The sequence below is a fragment of the Rhipicephalus microplus genome, chromosome 5 (assembly GCF_043290135.1).
Source record: "Rhipicephalus microplus isolate Deutch F79 chromosome 5, USDA_Rmic, whole genome shotgun sequence".
Taxonomy (NCBI): domain Eukaryota; kingdom Metazoa; phylum Arthropoda; class Arachnida; order Ixodida; family Ixodidae; genus Rhipicephalus; species Rhipicephalus microplus.
Genome location: NC_134704.1, coordinates 6,625,164 through 6,649,959, shown reverse-complemented (window position 1 = coordinate 6,649,959; position 24,796 = coordinate 6,625,164). Strand labels below are relative to the sequence as shown.

The window sequence follows — 24,796 nt, the reverse complement described above, 5'->3', positions numbered from 1 at the left end:
ATGTTGTTGTTTGGTTTGTGCCGACCGCGTCTGCTGTGTCCGTTCACTCCAAGAGCATAGCCCTTGCCTCTTCGAAACCCCACACTGGCTGCCCAACATGGAGCATCGGATGACAGTTTTCGCGATTCGGTACAAGCTTTTGTTGAGCCAGGGTATAGTAGGCCTCGGGTGACTTCTTTGCTAGCGTTGGCGATGTGCTTTGTTGAGGGCGAGGAGATCGGTATTTGTGACGAGTTTGAACTTGTCGGCACTCGAGCTTTTATATTTTTTTTCTTCGCAAGTGCTTTTGTTGTTGTTGTGGTTGGTTCTTCAAAACGTTGTTCAGTTGAGTACGAGAGCCAAGTGGTCAGCATTTTGGGGTGAGCAAGGCTTGGAGCTTGTGGATTGTAGGCCAAGCCCGAAGCGAGTGAGTACGGAAGCCTTGTAGGTGGTCCGATTTTCCGTAAATAGCTTCTATCTCTTTGGACTCAGGGAGTCGGGCGGCGTTGCTGTCTGGCATTATGGCTCGACGCCAGGGCGTCATGACACCGTCCGAGATGGTGGACGCCGATCGCTCGGTAAGCTGCTGTGTGCGGCGAACGATAGGGCCACCTTACAGAGTGGATGTCTCCTTGAGGTTGCCTCTTCTGCGCCTAGGCTGGGTGCTGGATGAATGCCAGTTGTTGTCAACCGACTCATTAGGTCTAAGGCTCTGCACAGCCGCCTGTCACACGTGGCGCAACTAGGTGGATTGTGGCGTTGAGGCGTTACACTATGCATCACTCTCTTTTTTTGTCTTGTGATGCACGGGTTCGGAAAAGTGATTTTTGTTTTATTTTGATGGGCGTCTCGGCCGCCGCCAATGTAATTATTAGCTAGCAGTACTGACCATCGTACCATGTGGGCGAGGAGCCTGAAGCTCCCTTCCCTTTGCCCTACTGCATTGCTCTTTTGAGTGTTTTGGAACGTACGCAGCGATGGTGATGTAACCCACGGCTGGCTGTCTTCTGCACATCGTCAGCGCCGCTGGCCAGGAATGAGGTCGTGAGATTGGGTGATGGAGATGCCTTGCCTGCAGTCCAGCGCCCTCGTGAGTCCTGGTCGCAACCGGAAGACGTGTCGGCACGAGCGATGGTTCGGCGTGCCGACGGAAACGTTGCTGTTGCGGAGTCGGTACTGAGGTGAAGTCGTCGAGCCGGACAGTGCAGCAGTGTCGACCAGCGGCGGTGTCGTCGTGCACGGACATTATGTAGGGACATGGGTTGTCATGTTTTGTTAGAGCTTGAGTAGCGGATTTCTTCTCTTTTTCGAAGATGGTTTGAATTAAGGTTAGGGAGATGTGGGGGTGCTGACACCCCCTGTAAAGTAGTTTGCGCCTCGTGGCACACATATCTTGCACAGAAGCCGCATTCAGAGGTCGCAACTATCCTGCGGTAGGTGGCGTTGTGTTCGTGAGCGTAGATCTCCACAATCATCATCGTAGTTGGTAGAGTGGCAGCGCCAGAGGTGACCCCTGGTAAAAGGCAAGCTTGGTGGCGGGCAAGAGAGTTGAGCGAGTCTCCTTTAGCGTGCAACATTGGCGCGAACGATTGCCTCCAGCGGTGGGTCTGCCGTGGACGGAACCGCGGGCTGTCTGCGGTGAACCCGCGTAGTGACTTAGGTGTTAGCGACACCGCCTTGTTTGTCATGATGTTGAGTGTTGTTTACTATTGTGTAAGGATGTCCTAGCGTGTTGATCACGATTGATGTTATAATAATTCGGTGGATGATATCATCGTTATAAAAGTAGTTAAATAAATGTATGTTGTTTGGTTTGTACCGACCACGTCTGCTGTGTTTGTTAACTCCAAGAGCGTGGCGCTCGCCTCTTCGAGACCCCGCAAAGCATATGAGACTCGGCACAGTTAGTTTGACACATCTTTTTTTACCGATTCAGCGCATTCTTTACCTAAGCTGAAAACAGTCAGACCTTTGCACACACATGCAAGGAACTCAACATCAATCAATCAATCAATCAATCATTTTATTTCCTTTAGATAAGGTGGAGAACAGGACTAAAAGCTCAAGAGCTTGACAAGGTCCTGACCCCGTTCACATGAGAGGTGCGAGTAAAAAAAAAGGTGAAGCACTGCACATGGAAGCCGCAGCGTTGTGATTTCATGAAAATGGTGAACCTTGAAAGAGTTAAAATGACAAAAAAACTGTACAAAGGCTATTTCTGGCTTCAGGTTTCGAGATCTACACTCTAAAAGACTGTTTAACAAAGGCAAACTGTACGCAAATAAAAATTCACACAACACATATGCCGTTTTACCCTTGCTAGTTCACACATTTTAGACATGCAAATAGTCTAACAACATGCACAAACATTAACCTTGCTTAACTTTAGCCCACTCTGATCCATGGCTCTAGGTTTAGCAGTAACACGGCCGCTGGATGAAAACCAAGGTGCGGTTTGCTGCGTCGCGTCACCATCAATGGCAAAGCGCGCCTGGGCATAGTTGACAGTTTCGCCCGCTTTTTGGGGGAGGGTGCTGATGCTCTGCTTATTAAAGCAGATGGCACTTCATGTTTCAATGTGGTTGCGTGAGGATTTGTGCATGTCCGTGTGCTCTTTCTGGTGCTTTCTCGTGCTTACGGGTGGAGGGCAGTTTGCCTCATGTTTCCTGTAATCGAGTAAGATTCTTTGGTGCACGTGTGGGTGGCAGACAGTTTTTTAGTGACGTGACGCATCGAAGCTGTTGTGTGCCGCTGAGCAGCTAGAACGAGAAAAAAGATGCTACATTTAAACACAATGTATTCCCCTGTGATCCACAATTTCAAGAAGCATATAAGAATGCGTGTTATTCGTAACTGAGCACTTATTTTTGTCACAAACGAGCTCTGAAGCAGACGCGCGCTGCCGCCTCCCAACGACAGCATCAAATTACCCTGTGAAACGTTCTCTTCACGGGCGTGCACAACAAAAAAAGACAACAAGCATAAAAGGCGCCGAGGGCGTGCCCTTACGCTCTGCACCCGCGAAAGCCAACCAGCACAGATGAGCAGAAATCGAGACATCGAAATGGGGCCTCTTCTGGGGGCGATCGTTTTGGCAGACGAACAGGCAAGACAAAACCCTTTTCCCTGGCGGCCGTCCTGGTACATGCTACGCACAGTATAATTACTTGGAATGTTTACGATATCGAGAGGGATCCAAACTAGAGGTGTCGGAGGGTAGGACAGATGGTGAACGTCGGCCAAGAAGTTGTGATGTTTGAGCAGTCTGAGTGAGTCGTGTAGTGCAGTCAGCAGATGTTAAAGAATCGAGTCATGACGCTGCTGAAATACTTTGTAGAAGAGCGTCACCGAGACGACGACCAGTGCTGGAGTTCGTTTCAGTGTTTTCTTAAAGAGCAATTTTTGAGACACAATCGAAGAATCGTGAAATACACACTTAAGGTAAATATTTAGGGCCGCTAAGTGTTCTTGCGCAGTTTATAAAGCGTGAGATTCTATTTGTAGCGTGGTAAGCTTGTTCCCGTTGTTTTAAATACCTTTTAAGTGATTTAGCGAGTTGTAATTGATAGCTGCCGAGAGTGCAAGTTTATGTGGTGCCTTTGCTGAGAATAAATATTTTGTTTGCATCGTAAACTCTTGCTTTTCAACTCTGTCTTTGGAGCGCAACCGGCATCGTTAATGCACTAAAAATAACCAACATTGTGCGTGCTTTTGTGGTGCTTTTCGGTGGGCCGATACGCCTGCCTATGGATTTTGCCCAGCTATTACCTCCCCATGAACGCAATCAGTGACCCTTTCAGGCGAGTCACCGAGCAGCATTCATGGAGAGTGTTGAGGCCTATACTCTACGAATGATTGGCCCTCCTTGGGGAAATTGTTTACATATGTGTAACAGGTACTCCAAATGACGATTCAGAATCGAACCTGTGATGTGCAGCTACAAAACGTGTTATTTTCGGCCTACTGTCCCGCATAGAAATGCGTGTGAAAACTTTCTTCCTGGGAAGAGCGGTGGTGCCAGAGCGGACGCAAGGTAGACTAGGCCTGTCCCGCCGCTTCGCCAGCACGCAACAGGCCGCACCTTGTTTTTTATCTTGCGGTCATGGCAGTACAGACAAGTTTACCAAAAATATTGCAGAGAAATTGCCCATGAGATGTGGCTGGGAAGGCGATAAACATGCTACAAACGTGTAGAATGACTGGTCCTTGCTTCCCGGCAGTGGACACACCAGAAAATAGTGTAAGAAGCATGCACACAAAAACTAAGAGGAGTTATATTTACTGCAAACAAGTACCTTGTATGGGGAGATGTTCCTCTGGAGAGGCATGAGACTCGCCATGTAGCGTTCCTGCAAAAAGTGATGCAGCTCAATGAACTTTTCTTGTGCACCATATGACTATGCACAGAATGCAACTACAGCAAAACTTTCCAGGGAAGGCTAAAGTAAGCTAAATCTGTGCAAAAAAACAAGGACCCTTCTAAACTGAAGCACACCATCACAGTAAACAATTTCAAAGAATGTACCATGGAAGTCTAGCATAGACAAAGAGAGGCTAACATGTCTTTAGAACTTCAATATCATCAAAGGGTATTCGTGGAAGTTGTGTTTTGAATCCTTCGTGAAGTACCACACATTACAGTGACAGCCTGTAAAACACGTCACATTCATGCACAGAACACATCTATAGAGTCAATCATTTGCACACACATCCGGCTGCTGCACTGTTTAATCTCAAAGTATTCAACGTCACTATAATTAAATAGACAACCTAATGTCTCAACCTTTATTAACTTCTACCATAAAATGCCGAGCAAGCACACCCCCTAGTATTTCAGATCTCCCGAAAGAGGAAGGGGGATGCTGGCTCGGGTAAGGGTGCTTGCTAGGCATTTTACGTTAGTTTATAGAGCACAATGTATTTTTTAAGGGGGCCCTGCAACACTTTACGAAGTGTCAAAAGTGATGAACTGTGCAAACAGGACGATGCCTAAAAGAAGAGATGACGACCCATATTGTGCTCTGTGTGTCGTCTCTTCCTTCAGTCACTGTTTTTGTGATTCCACACTTTTCATCATGAACCAACATGCTCAACCATCAGCCATTCTGATTTTCCAAGTAATGATCAAATGGTTTCATCAAAGGCGTTTGTTGCTTCTTGAATCTACTGTCGCAAAAATCCATCAAGTACGAGTGAAACCACAGTGATTTGCAGCGTGCTTTAAACACGCTCCCTTCGAACCAGCAAGCGTGCTCCCTTCATCAGTGCGCGTCATGACCATGAACGCTTCCTTTTTCTACTTTTTTTTTTCTGAATGCACGGCTTACATGCTTGAAACCACGTGCATGGGCACATGGCACCATCTGACGGCAGTCACAGAAATGATGCCCAAATCGGCTGATGGTCATAGACTGACAATATTTGTCGAACAAAGAGAGAGCAATCTTGAAAAATCAATAGTGAATTTTAAGTTGCATGCTGTGCTATAATATTTGGCGCCAATCGACAGCATTTCCGGTCTGCTCAAAAAGTGTTGCAAGGCCCCTTTGACTTGAGCACATTAAAACTTCTTTTTAAGTACAACTAACAACAAGAGTCCCAAACAAAACTGTGGCAATAATACTGCACAAACCAGGATGAAATAATATGTGGCTTTCTGTCTTCAAAATCACATGTTGTGCCACTGCAGTGCTTTTTTCATCAGCAGCAAAAGACAGCTGGCTATAAAGGGGAAACTTGGTCTTTAAAAATTCGGCACATGCTATGAAGTGTCAATGACGATAAACACGTGTACAAATGCTATATGCACAGATGTTGAAAAGTCACATGTGTCAACCAGTTGCTTACAATGATGCTAAGAACAATACGAGTAAAGAAGCGGTAAACTAAACTGTAGCACTTATGCTTGCGAGGATGATAGCCCTGGATAGCGCTACATAGACAAACTTCAGTGACGGAACTTAACCCCTTGTGATGCCTGTATCACTGGAGTACATATGCAATGTTATGCAATGTCTATAAAATTAGGTGGGCAACTACAATGTCACCAACTGTATCAAGACCTGGTGTGGCTCTGTGATATAATACCCGATTGCCACGCAGAATGCTTGGGTTTGACTTCTGCTGGGGTCATAACATATATTTTTTGCATTTGCCAGGTCAACCCTGCCGTTTATGGTCATGCATTTTTGGTCATTTTGAGGTACCATTTTCTCGGTGACTAAAAAAAACATTCACATAATCCATACACCATTTTCTTACAAGTTTTCTGCTTTTTCAACTGAAACAAACTTACTAAAATCCGACTAATATTAGAATTTTCGAAAATTTTTAATCACAATAACGTAAATATTGAGTTAATTTGCACCTAGGAAAATCTGTAACACAAAATGTGCAAGATCCTAATTTCAATTCTGCTTCAGTAGCTGTAGCTGTATCCATTTATGCAGATTACAAGGCAAAATAATCAACTGGTTATCTAGGAATGCATGAGAAATAATTGTACCAAAGTAATGAAAAACATGGTTTTGAGATAATTCAGCTCAAAACTGAAAAACAGTTAAAAAGTTATCACACTTTGTCTCAAACACCTTTCAATTATTTATTTAGTAGCTACAAGCTTGGTTATCATTTCCAAAATTATTTTGCCACTTTGGAACCTCTTGTAATGCTTGCCTTGCTTTTTTTGTGAGCTGTCATGCAACTCTATCCGCAATGTATCGTCAAGTGAGGTAAACGTTTTCCAGCTAATTGACAGTAGTTTGGCCGGGCTTCAATCCTAACTATTTCAGAATTTTGAATTGTGTGATACCACCATCATTAAATACAAGAACAATATCCAATGTCAAAATCCTCCAAGACTTTGAACCTAAACAAAGGCAACAAGTGATGCAATTCCCATTAACTCAACACTTATACATGGCGAATTGCCTCAAAAATGATAATCATGTCCGTTACAGCATACCCGTTGCCATCCTTAATCACCTCGAAAAAGGCTGAGAGGTTCAAATGATGAAGAGCTTACTGGCTGTGCGTTCATCACGTCATTATGTCACTGACATTTATTCACATTTGCAAGAGAACTGTATGGGTCGCCACAAAATTCACACTTGCTTTAACAAAGTGCTTGATTGGGCTGGTTGGTGCTGCATGGTAGACGAAGAAAGTGCTTAATGGCGCAAATGACAGGAGGGGATAGAAGAGACGAAAACAGAGCACTGAACTAAGAACCAAAGTTTATTGCAAGCCAACTGCAATATACAGGAAAACGGAATCGGCGCATAACCATGCAACATAAGCAAAATCGCACATACATGCGCCAAACGGCCTACCTTATCAAGAGCCAGTCATATCAGTGGACCCCAAATAACTAATTTTGCAGTCGTGAAGAAAAATCAAGGGTACGCTAACACAGGAAGCACCGAGTTGTTGAATATGGAAGGCTTCGCTAATCTCGCACTCAGGCTGATATTTACATCGCCCCATGATCACACACTTGTCAAAAATTGGCCGATAACCACACTTTTTACAACAGTCCACCACGTGGCTAGGAACGAAGCCTTTTAGAGAGTAAGCGTGCTCCCTCAACCGATTATTTATGCATCGGCCTGTTTGGCTGATGTAACAGAGCCCACGAGGAGCTTGCCCTAGAATGTGGAAAATACGCACAAAAGGACAAATTTTCCAAATTGCAAAGAAAAAAAAATATATGTATTTTCGAATTGTCTATGTCCGTCGTTGCCATTCTTCGGCAGATATAAACTGTCCAGAGGTGCATACCTATATAACCCTCCATGCTCATTTTGGTTCACCCCAAGTTACGGAGGTAAGGCGTCTGGATGTGATCACCTGCCAAGACATGAAATGATAAACTAAAGGTGTCTGCAGTATGCAAAGAAACGCTTCGTATTTAACAGCATTGGGTGAGGTAAAAGGAAATCCACACATGAAGTGTTTTACCTGCTCTGAAGCACTGCAAATAAAGATGCATACTGAAGGGGAACAGGCTTAAGCAAACAAGGTGATGCACCTTCACTTTTGTGCCTCTATTTGCAGTGCTTTGCTTGTTTCGTCCCCTTGTACTGTTACTTGTTCACTTGCCATGACTGCCAACATGCACTGCCAGATCATGGATGACAAGTGAGGCCCTTTTTGGCAACTAACGGTTAGCGCAGTGACTGTGGAACAATATCATGCTTTCCAGATTCCAGCTGTGCTCACAAACACTAACAGTAGAGCAGTAGATGCATAATTTTTGTTTTTCTTCACTGTACATAAGAAGGCCCCTTAGTCACACTGTAAGCAGCAAATAAGAAGAAGGCTATTATGTAGGAAAAGGGCTGGAGGCAATTATAGGGCATGATTGATGTTCTGAAATTCCAGGTTAAGCTTTGAACTTCAGAATGCTTGGGTTCGAATCTGTGATGATGAGTGGTTGTGCGGGTTCAGATACGCAAGAACAACACAGTACGCCGTGCGGTGGAGACTCAGTGACGACTAGTGTGACTTTTTGAATTTGTGCGCCGTGTGGTGGCAAAGAGGACGGCGATCTGGTGAGTATGGTGGCTCGAGAAAGCGTGCCAGTGCGTGAGCTGTGCCTGTGCTTCAGATGGTTCCAGGGCTGTCTCCTTCGTTTGGCGTCCAGTCCACGGGAGAACCAGCAGGCCTGTCGCCTTGGTGTAATAAAAGCGCTCCCGCCTATTCCACCACGAGAGGAAGATCGAGCCAGGAACCAAGCACGAGGGGGGCCAAGCCTTGCCGCTTTGTAGTGACGGGTGCACTGAGGGTTCGGCCACGAGCACGCGGGGTCGAGTACGTCTTCGTGGAGCACTTTTCATGGGCCCGGAACTGCGGGATCAATGGCCGCACCTCTCTGAGGCCAAGGTGCTCACCAAGCTATGGTATCGAACGCTCGACAACTTCGACTCGGTGATATTGTCGGCTACCTCGTCGACTCTGAACAGTACAAGCATGTTTTCACTCTCGCGCGTAGCAGACAAGATATGAGCTTTAACTGTATTCGTCTACTTTTTCAAGTTGTTCGCTTGTGCCGATATATTCGACGTGCATGCTGCATCGTTCTTTCTGGGGTGAATCCTTGGCCCAAACATAACATCACAGACCCCTGCTGGAATGATACTACACAACATATATTGTACCATTTCAAAAGCTTGCCATAAGGCTTAAAGCATTCCAATATGCTCACACCAACAGTGGATATATTCAAAGTCTTACCAAGGGAATCATGAAGCTGTGTGTGAGTTCAAGTAGGTAGCGCTTGAGCAGGGCACTCTGAACTTCACAAGGTCGCCTGGTCTGCACGCCCTGTGGCAGAGAGGCAGTCAGGGCTTACTGTTTTTGCAGCTGTGACAGCAACAAACTAACCATGTCTTCCGTTTTCTTTTGTAATAATGAAAATAACCTAGACATTGAATTCACAGAGAAAATCAACATTAATGAGTAGTCAATCTCCTCAATAAAGGTTCTAAATATGGCCTTGAGCCTCAGGTTGCAGCACAGGAGCTCCTTGGTGAAATCAGCAAATAGCAAGGAAGGCGCGTCGCGAACGTTGCCTGCTGGAAGATGTTGACAGTCTACACAAGGTTGATAGCGTTGCAACGTGTAGAGGCGATGAACTCAATGCAGCCTGATAAGGAAGGTTGGTTTGGGGCTTTGTCTAGGCACTCATTTACTGAAAGAGCAAGAGAAGCAATCAACAACTACTTCAAGCCTATAAAAGTGAGTCTAATGTTAAGAAAACTGTGGTCTCTTTGTGTGAAGAAATTGGGTGCGAAACTTTAGCTAAACAGATGAGCAGGTGCAAAAAAAGATTCCCTTACTGCTTTCTTTAGTGCCAAGATGCATAAAGCCGACGTACCTTTCCGCACAATCATTAGTTGCAATATCAGGTTAGTGGTTTATTGCTCAAAGCCCTCAAACTTCTTGAATTTCATGACCCTTTCTTGAGAAAAAATCCCCATGAAGTATTTCAGTTTTCCATGATATAGGCTACCTTTCTTGTGTTGATGTAATTGAACTTTTTTACTCGGTTCCACATCCGAAGCTATTTTGAGCGGTTAGACAGTGTATGTGACTACAATGGAGATGTCTGCGAACTTTGTTACCCTCTTAGAAGCCTACCTAAATCACACTTATGTTTCTTCTGAATACGCATGATTTTACAGAGAAAAAGGGCGTTTGCATTGGGTCATGAGTAGCACCCCTTCTATGTGACATCTTTTTATTATCGTTTTTTGACCATGCACTACAAAGTGTTTTTAATTCATTTCATTCGAATGTTTTTAAGATGTTTAGATAAGATATCTTGATTTTTCAGTTGTTATTGACAATAGATGCCCTTTTCCTTGCCCTGTGATAGTTTAGCAGATTATAGATGTTTTTAGAGCAAATTCTAGGGGCTCATGTTCACCAATGAACTACCAAAAGATAGCTCATTGCAGTTTTTGTACCTTAACCTGACGATATTGGGTGGTGATGTATGCTGTGCATACCTCCCATGTAGTAAGAAAGATTTGTGACTGTACAACTCAGCGCATTCAAAGACTGTGAAGCGCGGAACTGCACTGCTTTGCTTGGAGTTAGCTTTATGCCGATCATGTGAGCATGTTATGCAGGCGAGCTTTTTGATTCAGCTTCAAAGGCTTTCCATCATCTTCTCTTAAACAACTGTTGTACAAAATACTTATTCGTTCTAAATTAGAATACGCCCCGTGCATTTGGGATCCTTATTGTAACAATCTCATAAACTCACTTGAAATGGTACTAAACAATTCTGCCCGTTTCATCCTGTCTAACTATAACCGAACTGCCAGCGTAAAAACAATGAAATCTACGCTTAACCTTCAATCCTTAGCAGTTGGACGTAAAATTTCCAGACTTTCGTTGTCCCACAAAATATTTTATCACCAACATCTGCGTGAAGCACTCATTTTGGCTCCATTGTACGTTTCTTCTCGCCTTGATCATGCTCACAAAGTCGGTATTGCATCAACACAACGGCCGCTTTTTCTAAACCATTTATTCCCCGTACGTCATTAGAATGGAATCGCCTTCCCTCTCCTACAGCAACCATTGTAAATCACACGCTTTTCAAAAATGCCATATTCAACATTTTGTAATTCTTGCTTGTTGTGTACAGTTATGCTTGTTTGCTGTGTTTCTTTTTGTTTTGCCTAATTTTGTATAAGATATTTGTGTGATATATTTTTCTCTCGCTGCTTTTTTTGTTGTTGTTCTTATGATTGTACCCACTCCCCTCTATAATGCTATTGGCCCTGAGGGTATTGCTAATAAAAAATAATAACAAAACAATGCAATGCGAATAGCATAATGAGTGGGCCGTCCAATGCTCTGACCCATGACAAAAGCTTGTTCTTGTTCCCCTATTAACTGTGGCGCATACCCACTTCAGCCATAATTCCTTATCGTCCTCAGCCACTGCATGAACAATTGGCACAAACTTCCTTGCAAGTGTTTAGCGGATACCACACTTCTCAGAAGAGTGACGAAAAATAGCCTAGCGAATGCCAGCCTACTACTCAAAAAAATTTATTATTAATGCCCTAGTGAGTATCAAGCAAGTGTGCTTGCAGTAGTTACCCATTGAGTGTTTTGAAAAGGTTCTGAAAGGCTGCTCTTACAGCTTTTGCTGTGATTGTGCTGCGCCTTCCGCGCAGGCCTGGCGTTTTTTTCCTGTGCGCTTTTCAAACCGCCATTAAACGGTTGGTAGCTAGCAGTGTTCTTTCTTCTCTTCTGCTCTCCCCGTCTCACGAAATGTTTTTTGTACCTCAGCCATCTGCACCTCTCTACCTGCACTTATTTATTTATTTATACTGGCATATCATTCGGGGATCTTAACAGCAGCATTTCATTGAAATGCAGCACCTCTAAATATATTTCATTGCTTCGAACCCCAGAACGGCAAATTGTACTGGCTGCGGTTGGGACATAGTTGCCGAGTGGCCTGGCACTCGAAGAACACATAGCCATTACAGAGTTGCTGCTGCAGTACAACACTGCAAATCAACTAACAGGCAGAAGAGAACATGCACACAGCATGTGCTTTAAAATGCAACCAATCCAGTCAGGCATCTTTAACAGGTTCACACAAAATGTCTACTAGGCTCAGTCTTCCTTCCTTTTCAGACCACTTTGTATCATTCATCTCAGTGGCTGCCTGCCCTCCTTTTTTAATACGTTGTGTATTTTTTTTTCTCACAATCACAGCTGCACACAAAGGTTTAATCAAGGAAATTAAGATGCTATTTTTCTAATCAATACCACATCGTGGCCACAACAATCCTGAGGTGCCCACAAGAGCACGTAAGCAAGTGGCATTGTTTAAAAATATTGTTATCACAGAAATTTTTGGTTGCATTAGCAGTTGGTATACATTCCACAGGGTAGGTAGGACCCATGGTAGAAAAGTACTATGTAGTGGTGCGTCTGCGGAACTACAAGTCACCCACCTTTGAGAGCTTCTTGAAGAGAACTTTGTCTCTCTGCAGGAATGGTTTGTGCTGGGTGTAGAGGCCTGCATTGACCAAATGTGACAGAGTCAGTAATATGGCAACAGCAGGAAATCATTGGACAGGGAGAATATCCGAGCACACAGGTGCTTGTGAAAGCACATCCCGAAACAGCATTTGGGTCTTGAATTTAGCAAGCCTGTTAAGTTAAAGAACTTGGAGGACGCTTCAGCTACGTCTTCAGGAGAATAACACAATAGACCGGATGGGCCCTGTTAGCACCGCCTTCCACCGTGCCGCAAGTAGAGGAACATTTGTGCACGTGACATTGGCTGTTTGAAATTACACTAGGATGCGTACAGCAAGCTGGCAGCGCAGGAACACAAAAAAGACACAGAACTTTGCAGCTCTTTCTCGGTCTTTTGTGTGTTCCAGTGCTAACAGTTCTCTTTCCATTTTTTTGCCTACTGCAGGTACAGCTGCCAAGTGCCTACTACGCCATAGTTCTTTTACAAATCAGCAAAGTAACACTACGCACCCATAAGATGCCACGTACACCTACCTACACACATTGTAATGGGTGGGCAGCTTTAGACAACCCACTCATGGCATGTGTTTTGACTTCCAGTGAGATTCTACAGCCATGCCACGCAATATTACACACACCTACACGACATTCCTGTAGCGTATTTTCGAAGAACATGTTTCAGCCCCTGGTAGAACACCTGCTTGCCAAGCAGAAGGCATGGGTTCAGTTTTCATTCAAACTGAACATTTTTATTATTTATTTATCTATCTCGAAACTTTATCGCTATTTTTCACTCAGGACCGATGTTGGTGCCAACACTGCCACTATAATTAAAAAGCTTAAAGAGACCCTGAAACAATTTTCCAAAGTTGTGTCAGCATTTAGACCACAGCATCATCAAACCATTCGCACCACAAATATAGCGACACGCTGTGTACCAAGGCCATTATGGACAATCATATCATACACTCCTTCCCACCTCTACCTTTCCTCCTCAACTCGAGAGACACGCTAGCAAAGTTGGCGATGGCAGAGCTCTCATGAGCCCACAACGGTTTGAGCTTCGCCAGTCTAGACTTCCGAGACAGCTCACTATCAGGCTGTGCAAAGTCTCGGAGGTCATCACACAGTAAACACAGCAGCACACACGCCAAGACCAAGACTGCAGAGTGGTTGGTATCTGCTCCAACAGGTGCCGCCAACCTACCAGTTGATCTTACCTCCTCGCAATCTAGAGCCGATCAAATCAGCAAGCAGCCTTGTTGAAGTGATGTTATCAGAGTGTGTCGTTCTGTGAATGGGCGGGTGAAAATGCGTTTGGCTGAGTTGCAGTGATCTGCAGAGATTCACAGCTCTAAAGCATTGTAATGAATTACACAGTTACAGAGGGCTCAAATCCGCTTGTAAATGACCATTAGGGCTTGGTCTAACGGCACAATGTATTTCTACATACAAAATCGTCAAAACCATATCAAGGCCTCTTTAAAGCAGGAGCGACGGCTCAAAACCAAACTCATCCCAATCTCTAAATAATTGATGGTCTTATAAAAAAATAAAAAAGTGTATAAGCTATCCCACTCTCCCATCACACATATTAGCCCCAGAATTGGTGTGGCGCCACATGACGGAAGGCTTGGGTGACGTCACGGCACGAACTCTTCAGTACCTGCTGCGGCACACCAACATAATAATGCACTCGCTTCATGCGCTGTTCTGCTGTTTGCGTTCACTTTGTGCTTGTTTCAAGCTGCAGCTGAATGTGATCAAAAGAGAATTGGTAATGTTCCTGGTAAAACAATAAAAAGTTTATTTTTGCTTCTGCATAATCACGCGCTCGGTCGTCGGCAATGTGAAAAGGTCTGTGTTGCGCTGCTAACTCCTATGATAAATTCTATCACCGCTCACAGCAGCCGTATTCGAAAGGGTGTGAAAGCAAGAACATGCTTCTGCTTGAATACAACACATTCATTGGCGCATAATCATATTTGCATTATTAGATTGAGTTGTGCATATGTAATTCCTTTAAGAAATATGAGGGTTTCCCCTTCTCCAGTGTTATTTGTATCAGAGGAATTCACCCACCTACAGACAGTGCATTCAAAGGTGTATCAAGCCCCATGCTCGCGTGCAGTATCGAATCTTGCAAAGCATCTTGAATGCACTTGCCTAGAATACAGCCGTTGTGTCTGTTGTTCTTGTGTACTTGCCCACTCAACACGTTGTTTAGTTTCATGTTTCTCTCGCAATAATTTTGAGGCTTCATTTCACCCAAATTATTGAGGTCAAGTTCAGTTGAGGTTGTGTGCGGAAATTCTTCTTGCTGTCAGATTATGTCTTCGTGCACAATCGTAGCAACGGTGCTGTTGCGTTTGTAACTACTACCAGTTTAGATAGCCACCTCATAAATTAATTTTCCTTGCAGTTGATTATGTGGACATGACGTGCGAGACCAGTCGTCGACTCATCAAGGCAAAGGTTGTTTAATTATTACTTGGGTCACGTCACTGAGTGCAGAATTGAAAATGTTCATTGCGACTTTCCGGCGTTTGTGTTCTAATCATATCTATGCGGTGCTTCAATACGGAGTGAACATTATCATTTATGACGCGCTGGTAGATCACTCCAGCATTTCACGTAAATCAGGGTATACGACTACATGATCCCCGGTGACTGTTGAGAAGAAACTTGCACATATGATAAAAAAAGCGAACGTATCTCAACATTTACGAAATGTCTGTGTGTGCGGCAGTATTATTTTGCTAGTTTTGTGAATACGTTAGGTGAGGGCTTATGACAGTCAGATTCGTGTAAAGTCTCCCGTGTAAAGTCTCCTGTTGAACAAAAGGCAATTCTGTCAAATCAATTACAGCAGACTTTCAGTAAACAAAAATCTCTTAAACAGAACTACTGCTTAAATGGAACTGTTGCTTCTGCAATGCTTATTTTCAGGCTTGTATTCTGTACCCATGTTTACTTCTCAGTAAATGGAACTCCTGCTAAATAGAACATACTTTTCCGGTGCCTTCAGATTTCGTTTACTGAGAGTCTACTGTGGATTTTTTCTCAGATGCAAGTGTAACTTGCTTGGAAAGTGCAATGTATTTAGTGAATCAAAAACTTATAATTTCGTTTGTGATACTTCGGTGCAGGTATGGTTTGAACTCTGAGTCTATGCTTAGTTATAGTCTAGTCACGTTAGCAACACTCAGCATAATTTCTTAGCACCAATTCCTTGGTGTACACAACGAAAACGACTGTCTTGTTGTCCTGAAACACCATTTTCACAATAAATCTTCTGATCAGACGGGAGTCTACCTACCCTAAGTTATTATGAAAAGTTTTTATAGCTTCGACAAGTTTCACTAGTTATGAAGCCTTCCACCATGTACATTGAGAGATTTGCGTCACAAAATTGACGAGTAATTGGCGTTTCGCAAAAGAGCGAGTACGCGGCAGGCATAGAAAAAAGAGACAAGCGGCGGCGAAGGTGAGTCCTTCCCGTGACATCAAATCGCCGTGGCTGCACCGACGCCAGTGTTCGTTCTCGGGACTAATACAACATAAACCGATAAAAATATAGCGATAAAGACAGGCCACTTTTCCTAAAAAAAAAAAAACAGCCCAGGACTTCAAGGGCCATTTTGGACATGAGGGCTCAAAAGTTTAACGCAGCCAGTGACTTTAAGTTGGATTGCCTCGTCTAATGACAGCAGGCAATGTGGACTCACATAATCAATGGTAATTACCATCAAATTCACTACCTCTACACCCTTCCAACCCAACAAAAATTTTAAGGGATAAATGTACCTACGCGAACTCCAGTACCAGCTTTCAGTTATTAGCAATCGTAGTCTGCTTTTCTGGCTGCAGTGGCTATGCGATTGCTAGACACAAGTAATGAGCATGAGACCCTATTTGTACATCCTTAATGTTGGTACTAATACACAGAAAACACTCTGGGATTCCAAATTATTGACAGGGTTGCCACTGGTGGCTACTTTTCGCCACATTGGCGAATTTTGAAGGCCCGTGGCCACTTAAAATTGTGGATAGCAACATGGCGAATTTTTGGCTTAGATTTCGACCGACGCTCATTTGTAGGGAAGGCAATAAGCACATTATGCTCATTGTCTTCCCAACAAATTAGCGACATATTTATTGTTTTTCTTAGATTGGGACTCACTGCCGCAAGGTGCAGCTTAAGCGTAATCCAGCACGTCCATCCTGTTTCTCGTGCGTATCGCCTCCTTAATTAATGTAGAGTCTGGAGGTACTGATGCCTCCCCAGCAATCTCCCAGCAAAATGTAAGTCAGCGGACTGCTTGACATGCCGCTAGGCAGTGGTATTAGACCAAGTTCTCTACATGCATTAAGATTTTCTGAACTTCAACTTCTAAAGTGACTGGACGATGGATAGGCCACGTGTTTCGACCATAGGTCCAAGTGTCATGAACAGCCCGGCAACTTCGTCACTGGTGTGATACCTCCTAATTCGGTATACAGAGTTTATTTTTGTTATTACCATACTTTTCGGGTAGACCAAGAAGTCAGCCTCTCTGAACGTATGGGACCGGCACGCATTTTGGGGGGCTGCCAATTAAGGCTGATTGAGGTTTTCGTATCCTCTGTTGCTCAGCGCAGTGGGTGGAGGCTCGAATGAAGTTTTTTGGGTATCCGTTTTTTTTTTTGAGGTCGGCAATTACGCGGGCCTCTTTTTTCTTTTGCTTTGTGTCATTGGAGCATAAGTTCTTAGCTCTCTGGAGTAGCGTGGTCACAACCAAGGCCTTGTGGCAGGCGGGGTGGGAAGAATCAAATTGAAGGTAGCAGCCAGAGTGCGTTGGCTTCCTGTGAACGGAGAACTCCAGTCCATCGCGCTTTCTTGCCACCTGGACATCGAGAAAGGGCAGGCAGCGGTCGCTTGCACATTCGGTCATCAATTGTAAGGCTGGGTGCACGGAATTTAGGTGCTGTCTGAAGTTTTCAACTTCCGATGCTTTCATGATGCAAAAGCAATCGTTCATATAACAGAGAAAAAGCTTGGGTCGTGGCGAGAAGGAGCTGAGTGCTTTCTTTTCTATGTACTCCACGGTCACGTTTGCCATCGTGATGGAGATGGAAGCTCTCATCGTGGTTCCACTGTTCTGCCTAAAAATAGTTACTTTGTAGGAGAAGTACGTACTGGACAGACAGAACTCCAGTAGACGGCCGAGCTCGTCGACCACCAAAGGAGTCTTTTCAGTCAGGCTTGCATCCCCCTCAAGTGCAGAACGGGCAGAAGAGAGAGCTAAGGGCACTGGCACATTGGTGAACAATGAAACGACATCAAATGAGACCAGGCTCTCGTCAACGTCGATGTTCACATCTGACGTTGCTGAAGTCACGGACATGAGTTGGTGTCTTCTGGGTTAAAGGGGCGAAGATTTGGTGTAGAAAATTCGAAAAGGGTCGGCATGGGGAGGAAGTGAAGTCTACAATCGGTCGGAGGGAGACGTCAGGCTTGTGAATTTTTAGTAGTCCATTGAAACTCTGTGCAGATCCTTTATGACAAATTAGTCGCTGGTAAAGTGTTCTGAGATCCAAGTAATGCTTGAAAATTTCCGCGAGTAGCTTGTTTAGCTGTGTTTGGGTTTACTTCGTTGAGTCCTTTACTAGGTACGTGTGTGTGTCCCCTTTTAAATGAGCTAAAATCTTCCGATTGTAGTCCCCGCTGTCCAACACCACCGTCGAATCGCCCTTGTCGGCGGGCAAGATGACAATGCTCCGATCCCGTCGAAGTGCTCGAAGTGCCTGGTTCTCCTCTGTGGTCAAGTTCTTTTTCTTTCGTAACGGTAATTTCTAAAGGATCCCAATTGATTTAAGCCTAATTTCTTCTCTGGCACCCACCCTCATGCTCTGGACAGCTTCCTCTACCGCCGCGACAAGTTTCGGTAGACGAGCCGTCGTTGACATAATATAGCCGTGTCCCTTTGCCAGAACAGAAGTTTCCCGATCAGTGAGTGGACGAGATGAAAGATTGGTGACAAACCTGGAATTTTGGATGCTTTGGGTGGAACTCCGGTCCAACAGGTAGGAGAGTTTCTTATCTTGAGTGGTCCGGTGCTTTTTTGCCGTTGATGCCACAACAGAGTCCGCGAACGCGTCAACCGCAGACATCAACTCAGAAATGCGGCGCTCAAGTTGACGCTTGGCGAAAAACAGGTCTAATTCTTTTTTTCCATAGATAGGCGTTAATTTCAAGAAGGCAGGCATTGATCAGTCGTTGTTTGGTTCTCGTAACGACTTCCAAGCCTACAGGGGTCGAGACAGGTCGTTTTAGGCGCAGGCTTTGAGGAACGACTTTCTTTTCTTTGCAGGTGCGGCTAAAGTCGAGATGAGTCTTGAAGACTAAGATGCCTTCCTTAATACGTATGTTTCCTTAATGCGTATGTCCTTTGGCGGTTGACGAGCTCTGCCGTCTATAGAAGTTCTGCCAGTCTGCCACCGAGCCGCCACCCGCCGCGCTGAGCAACAGAGGATACGAAAACCCCAATCAGCCTTAATTGGCAGCCCCCCAAAAACGCGAGCCGGTTCCATACGTTTAGAAAACCATCGAAATGTTGGCGCGGATCTTCAAGAAGGAAGGGGTTTGCATCGCGCACGTCCCTTCAGGTGCGCTGGGCCGCCTCCTTCCCCACCCGAAAGACCGGCCAACAATGGACAGGACCCCTGGTGTCGATTACAAAATTCCGTGCACCGAGTGCCCTTCTTCGTATATCGGCGAGACGAAAAACCAACCGGAACGTCTGAATCAACACGCCAACAACATGCGGAAGCTCTACAAAGAGCGCAGAGCAGTCGCCGAACATGTCAAGACATTGAATCACCGGACAAATTTCGAAGCAAAGGCCATCCTTCAAAGCGAGCCGAACTGGAGGAGAAGGTTATTACTCGAGTCGCGGCACATACAGAGGACAGCCCATAACATCAACCGCTCTCTCGGAACCGTCCCCCAGTGTATACACATGGACTGCGCTTCTTGGCAAAACGAGAGAGAGGGGGGGTCATTATTCGTCCAGCAGTCACCTCTGAGGAAGGAAGCAAGTCGGTTTCGAAACGTCAGGTTTCTTCAAAACTTTTGGTTGGAGTCTAACTCATCTCCCATGCTTAGTGACCTACAAAAAGACTCCTACCATCGATGGTACACATCTTTTTGTATTTCAGTAAGCATGTTACAGCATGCATCCCTGGAATGGAACACTACAAATATCTGTGTCACAATTCATCAGCGGCTGAGTTTTCTTTATGGCCAGGCTAAGCAGGGCATTTGAAAGCTGCCCACCGAATACAGGCTACACAGCAATTCATCACCACCAGGAGTGCTTGCCTATGTCACCTTTGTTTTTTCCCAAAAATTTTGAGCCAAAACCCAGCCTAGCCACACTTTTTTTTTGTGGCCCTACAAACACGGGCACCATCATAGCTTTGACAGCATAGAACACAATCTTCGCTGACCACAATCTAAGCATGGTCACCGGTGCACTGTGAGTTTAGACCCAACGAATTGTTCCAGTATGTATCAAAATATTCTCTGCAACATACTTCTTGGATCCACTGACATTACGGTGATAGATGTGTGCTGCACCATAAACTACCGTAGTAATTTATACACTCTATACTTTGGGAAAGAGGAGCTTCGGGCGAGCTCTAGGCTTCTCTAGTTCAATGTCCCTCTTTGCTTGGGCAACGCATATGTGAACCCAGAGTGAGACAGTTTCAGAAACTCCACAAGAAAATTATAACAGGAGCACATATTAAAAAAAGTAAGCAAGCATGGGTGGCTTATCCTGAAATTTTGGGTAAGTGCCCCCTCCAATTTCCCTACTAATTTTGAAATTTCTGCGCCGGTCTGAAAAATCATTTCCCTACCCACTAAGAACTCCTCCACGCCCTAAATGCACTATCCGTCCAGGCAGCACTGACCTGCTTAAACCCAACACCATCCTATTCGGCAACATGATCTCAAAGTGCCTGTGCCCTAAATTTGCTATTGAAATTGCATTTGTTCTCCTTTTCCTCATATTGATTGCATTTTGAATTTTGTTCACAACTCCTGTGATGATTTTCAGATTCTTATAAGCAATAGTATGGCCTCAGGGATATGTCTGCTGACCAGAGTTGTGTTGGCTCACCATCAGAAGTTCCATGGCCAAATCACACTGCCTTTGTGAGTCATCGAGAGAAAGTCCACATCAACTCCATCTTTCTAGCCAGCAAACTTTGCTGCTAGAAAATTTTGGAATCACTCTGAACCCCCCACTTTGCCAGGACTTGATGAAAAAGTAATAAGAGACAGTGCCTTTTTCACATATATAGATTTAATTCTCACTGGTCAATCAAATTACTAAGACCTTCCACTGCACAGTATTGTTCTTGCCGAGGCAGATAAACATGACCATACCTGGTTTGCTGTCTAATGTCCGCAACTGGCCTCCTTTCTTGAGCTTCTGAGGTGAATCTGTGAAAAATTTTGGTCTTTTCTGAGATGAAACCACAGAATCCTAGTAATGCACTTAGAAATTTGTATGCACAACTACGCCACCACAGATGAAAAGCCTCAATTCCGAAATTTCACTCAAGATAATTTCACTCTACTGAAAACCCACAGTTACATTTTGCCAACAGGCACAATATTAACAGAATCCATCTTCAAACTGTAAATAAATTCTTCTGAAATATCAGCACCAGACATCATCGCAATTACTTCAAGCTGCCTGTGTATGAACACACGCAGCTCATTGTATGCTCTTCCCCCTCTGTCTACTTCACAAAATTTATTGTCATATTTCAACTCTTCACCAGTCACTTATTTTTCAGCCTTCTCACTTATCAACTAGAATTGACCATCCTAATAAAGTTGGTGTTATGTCATGTCTAACCAAAACATGCAATAATTCATTTATTCCCAGAACATCAGTAGACTAGAACTGCCTTCCCAAATCTATGGCCATCTTGACCGATCATCACGTTTCGTTCTGCACTAGCTAGCTTTGTACAAACGCACACACCTACTTACCTGTTCTCTTTGTACACAATGTTTATATTTTGTTCTCTTTTTTATTATTTAACATTGTATGAGTAAAGAAAATTATGTTTCATCCTCCTCCATAATGCCTTTGGCCCGGAGGGTATTACGAAATAAATAAATAATAAAACACCTTTCAGAGTTTGAAAGCATTTGTGTAAATTAAAGATATGCTGTTCAGATGACACTTTTTAGATGAGCCCAACAGTGCCCTCCCAATTCCCAAAAAGGGGTAGCACAAATATTCATAGAGTGCCCCAGCTTATGCAGGCCAAGCTAATTAAGAAGATTGTGGGGATATGCAAAGATGTAATTATCAACTTCTCTTAGGAGCATACCACTAGTTCTTCATTACTACTTAGTATTTGCCTAAAAAATGTAAGACAGAATATTTGAAATCACATGTAACAAGAAGGCGACCCACATGCTCTCATAATGTGGTCACTCTCATAATGTGGGCACAAAAGTCTTCAGAAAGAGCATATAAAAACATGCCTTGTTCAAGGCTCAGCTCATGCAATACCACCCTTGACATTGCTATAAGGCAATAAAACTTTCTTCAATTGTACGATTGCCTGTGAAACAAAACAAAACTTCCAGAAACTCATTCTTTCATAGGCAAAGTTGTATGTGAATCATTTTTGCAAAATATTACACACTCCAGATCAAAAAAAGAAGCCAGGAAATTCCACATGTACACGCATGTTATCACACAGGGTACTAGATATGGTTTACAGCATTCTATTAAAGTGACTCTAAAGACAATTATTAGGTCCAAGTTGATTGCTGAAATAGCGTCCCAGAAACGTCCTGCTACTTTTGTGCCAAGGAAATGCTTATTTTAAAATAAAATCGTGTATTAATGGTCTGCATCGCGCTTCAAATATTTCGCCTAAAAGCGGACTGTTTGACGCCACAGCTTCCATGCCCAATATCGTCTGCCTTCACTGCGCGGCCACCATAGCATAGTGAAAGTAGCAGGAGTCGCAGCAGCAACAATGGGCATTGAAAAATTTTCTGCTCGCTTGGTTTAAGTTGGCCCTCCTAGATGGCATCACATATCTAGCCTAACCAGGCAAGAACAAAAATTTGAAACCACTCATGTTATTTTCCATAGTAAAGCCAGGCAGTTCCTTTTTCTATGAATCAAACAGAAACAGACAAGCCGTAGTTTATTACATGTTATGCACAAAAGGTTCCTTTTTTTTTGCTGTAGCTGGCTTGATTACCAGTGAGTAACTGGTTGGGCCCTCGGACATCATTGGGATTACTTGAAAAATGTCTCACTCCTGGCACATACGGTGTCATACATTTATCTTAATTTCTTTATTAGTACAGCATTGCTATTGATAATTTTGACATTTTAGACATTCCCAAACATCCCCTTTCACTCTGACGTAAATTGTTATTTGCCTGTAGTGTCCCTTTAAAGCAGTGTTGACACAATTTTGAAAATGGCATTATTCTTTGCAATGATCTCCACGTGGCCCGCTGCGGTGGTCTAGTGGTTATGGTGCTCAGCCCGAAGGCCATGAGATCGGATCCCGGCTGCACTTTTGATGGAGGCGAAAATGCTTTGAGTTGGGCCCACGTGAAGGAATTACAGGTAGTCAAAATTTCGGGAGCCCTCCACAACAGCATCTCTCATAATCATATCATGGTTTTAGAATCTCCACACACTGAAGCCAAACAACACACATAAAATGTTTCAGTGCTTTTCTTCACTCAGCATCTGCAAGCCGCAATGAACATTTTATGGCAAATTCCTGCATGCAGCATAAAAATCACTGTCCTGGACGATGCATTGTTGTTAATGTGAACCATGAGACAGAGCCGGGGCTAGTATTTCACGAGTCGCTCTCTTCCCGTGACATCAAATTTGTGTTGACTGCGAAAAAAAACTAAAAGAGCTTTTTTATTATGGCAATATTAAAGTATATTTGATACATTCCCATGCATGATGACAATGTTTGCAGGGTTTTTGACACCCATGTTTTCATTGCTGAAAATATGTGAATTTTGTGTCAGCTCTCCTTTGACTCTTTTGTTTCCGCGCGAAAATGGCCATTTTTTACACGTCTCGGGAAAATAGTTTTTGTCAGTTTCAAAAGTACTTCAGCCCACTTTGGAGCACACAAAAAGTTTCTCCAAGGAAATGTTCTTTCCAAAAAATATGTGTTTTGAATGAATAAAAATGTGCAAAGTGTGAAATTTTTGGTTCACAGCAGGTAAACAGTGTAAATAAAACACTGTATAAATGCAAAAATATTCAGAAAAGAACATTCACAATATACATTTTAGAAATATTGTCACGTGCATCCTGCAAGAAAGGCGAAGGCGACAGTGCATACGCGCATCTGCATGCTTTTATGCAGAAAGCAACAACGGGAAAGGCGAGGAACTGTCTGGCGCACAGTAAATAAAAAGACCGACCCGCTGCTGCTTTCTCAGCTTCTTCAAATACAACCTCCGTCTTCACGTCCGACAGTGGTGGAGGTGCCGGGGGTCTGCAACCTGATCCAGGAAAGCGTTGTTCAGGACCATACACCCAGTGCGGAGCCTCAACATTTTGTTACGACTCAAGTACACCGATTCAGCCGGCGCCTACTAGGCCTAAGCCTGCAACTATTGACTGCATCTCCTCTTACCAACAAGGCGGCCCCTTCAACGTCTGCGAATGTTCCTCCTGCCCAGACAACTCTTCCTTCCCAGGTAACTTTTGAGCATCCTCGTGTTCCCGAAGTCTTCCGTGGAGAAGCGTATGAGGATGTCAAAGACTAGCTCGACCATTTCGAGCGGACTGCTGTGGTAAATCGCTGAAGCGCACAAGAGAAATTTGGCCATGACTACTTCGCAATAGAAAACAGCGCTCGCACATGGTACGAGAACAGGGGGGAGCCTAGTTTCCGAACCTGGGACAATTTCCGCCAAAAGCTTTTCGAGACGTTCCCGAGTGCAGACCGACGGGATCTCGCACAACAGATGATTGAAGCCTGTGTGCAAAAGCCAAACGAAAGGGTCGCCATATTCGCTGAGGATATAACCCGTCTATTTCGTCGCGCTCACCCTGACATGCCCGAGGCAAGGAAAGTTCGTCACATGATGTGGGGAGTTAAGGAACCGCTTTTCGTCGGCCTTGTACGAAATCTGCCAACAACAGTGGATGAATTTATCAAAGAGGCGACTGTCATAGAGCGGGCGCTCCTGCAATGATGCCGCCACTTTGACCTCCTGCCCGAC

General features: G+C 44.2%; 1 protein-coding gene across 4 annotated transcripts in view; it reads right to left on the bottom strand.

Moving 5' to 3' along the window:
* Positions 1–24,796, bottom strand: part of LOC119175081 (protein DENND6B) — an 80,716-nt gene that overhangs the window by 13,877 nt on the left and 42,043 nt on the right. For 3 of the 4 annotated variants that reach the window (XM_037426299.2, XM_075894755.1, XM_075894754.1), the window contains 4 exons: positions 20,933–20,989; positions 12,468–12,532; positions 9,214–9,303; positions 4,275–4,328 (listed from right to left, as the gene is read on the bottom strand). In XM_037426299.2, coding sequence (XP_037282196.1) covers positions 4,275–4,328; positions 9,214–9,303; positions 12,468–12,532; positions 20,933–20,989 — 266 coding nt within the window. The remainder of the gene's footprint in view (positions 1–4,274; positions 4,329–9,213; positions 9,304–12,467; positions 12,533–20,932; positions 20,990–24,796) is intronic. The other variant, XM_075894756.1, reaches the window with a different exon arrangement.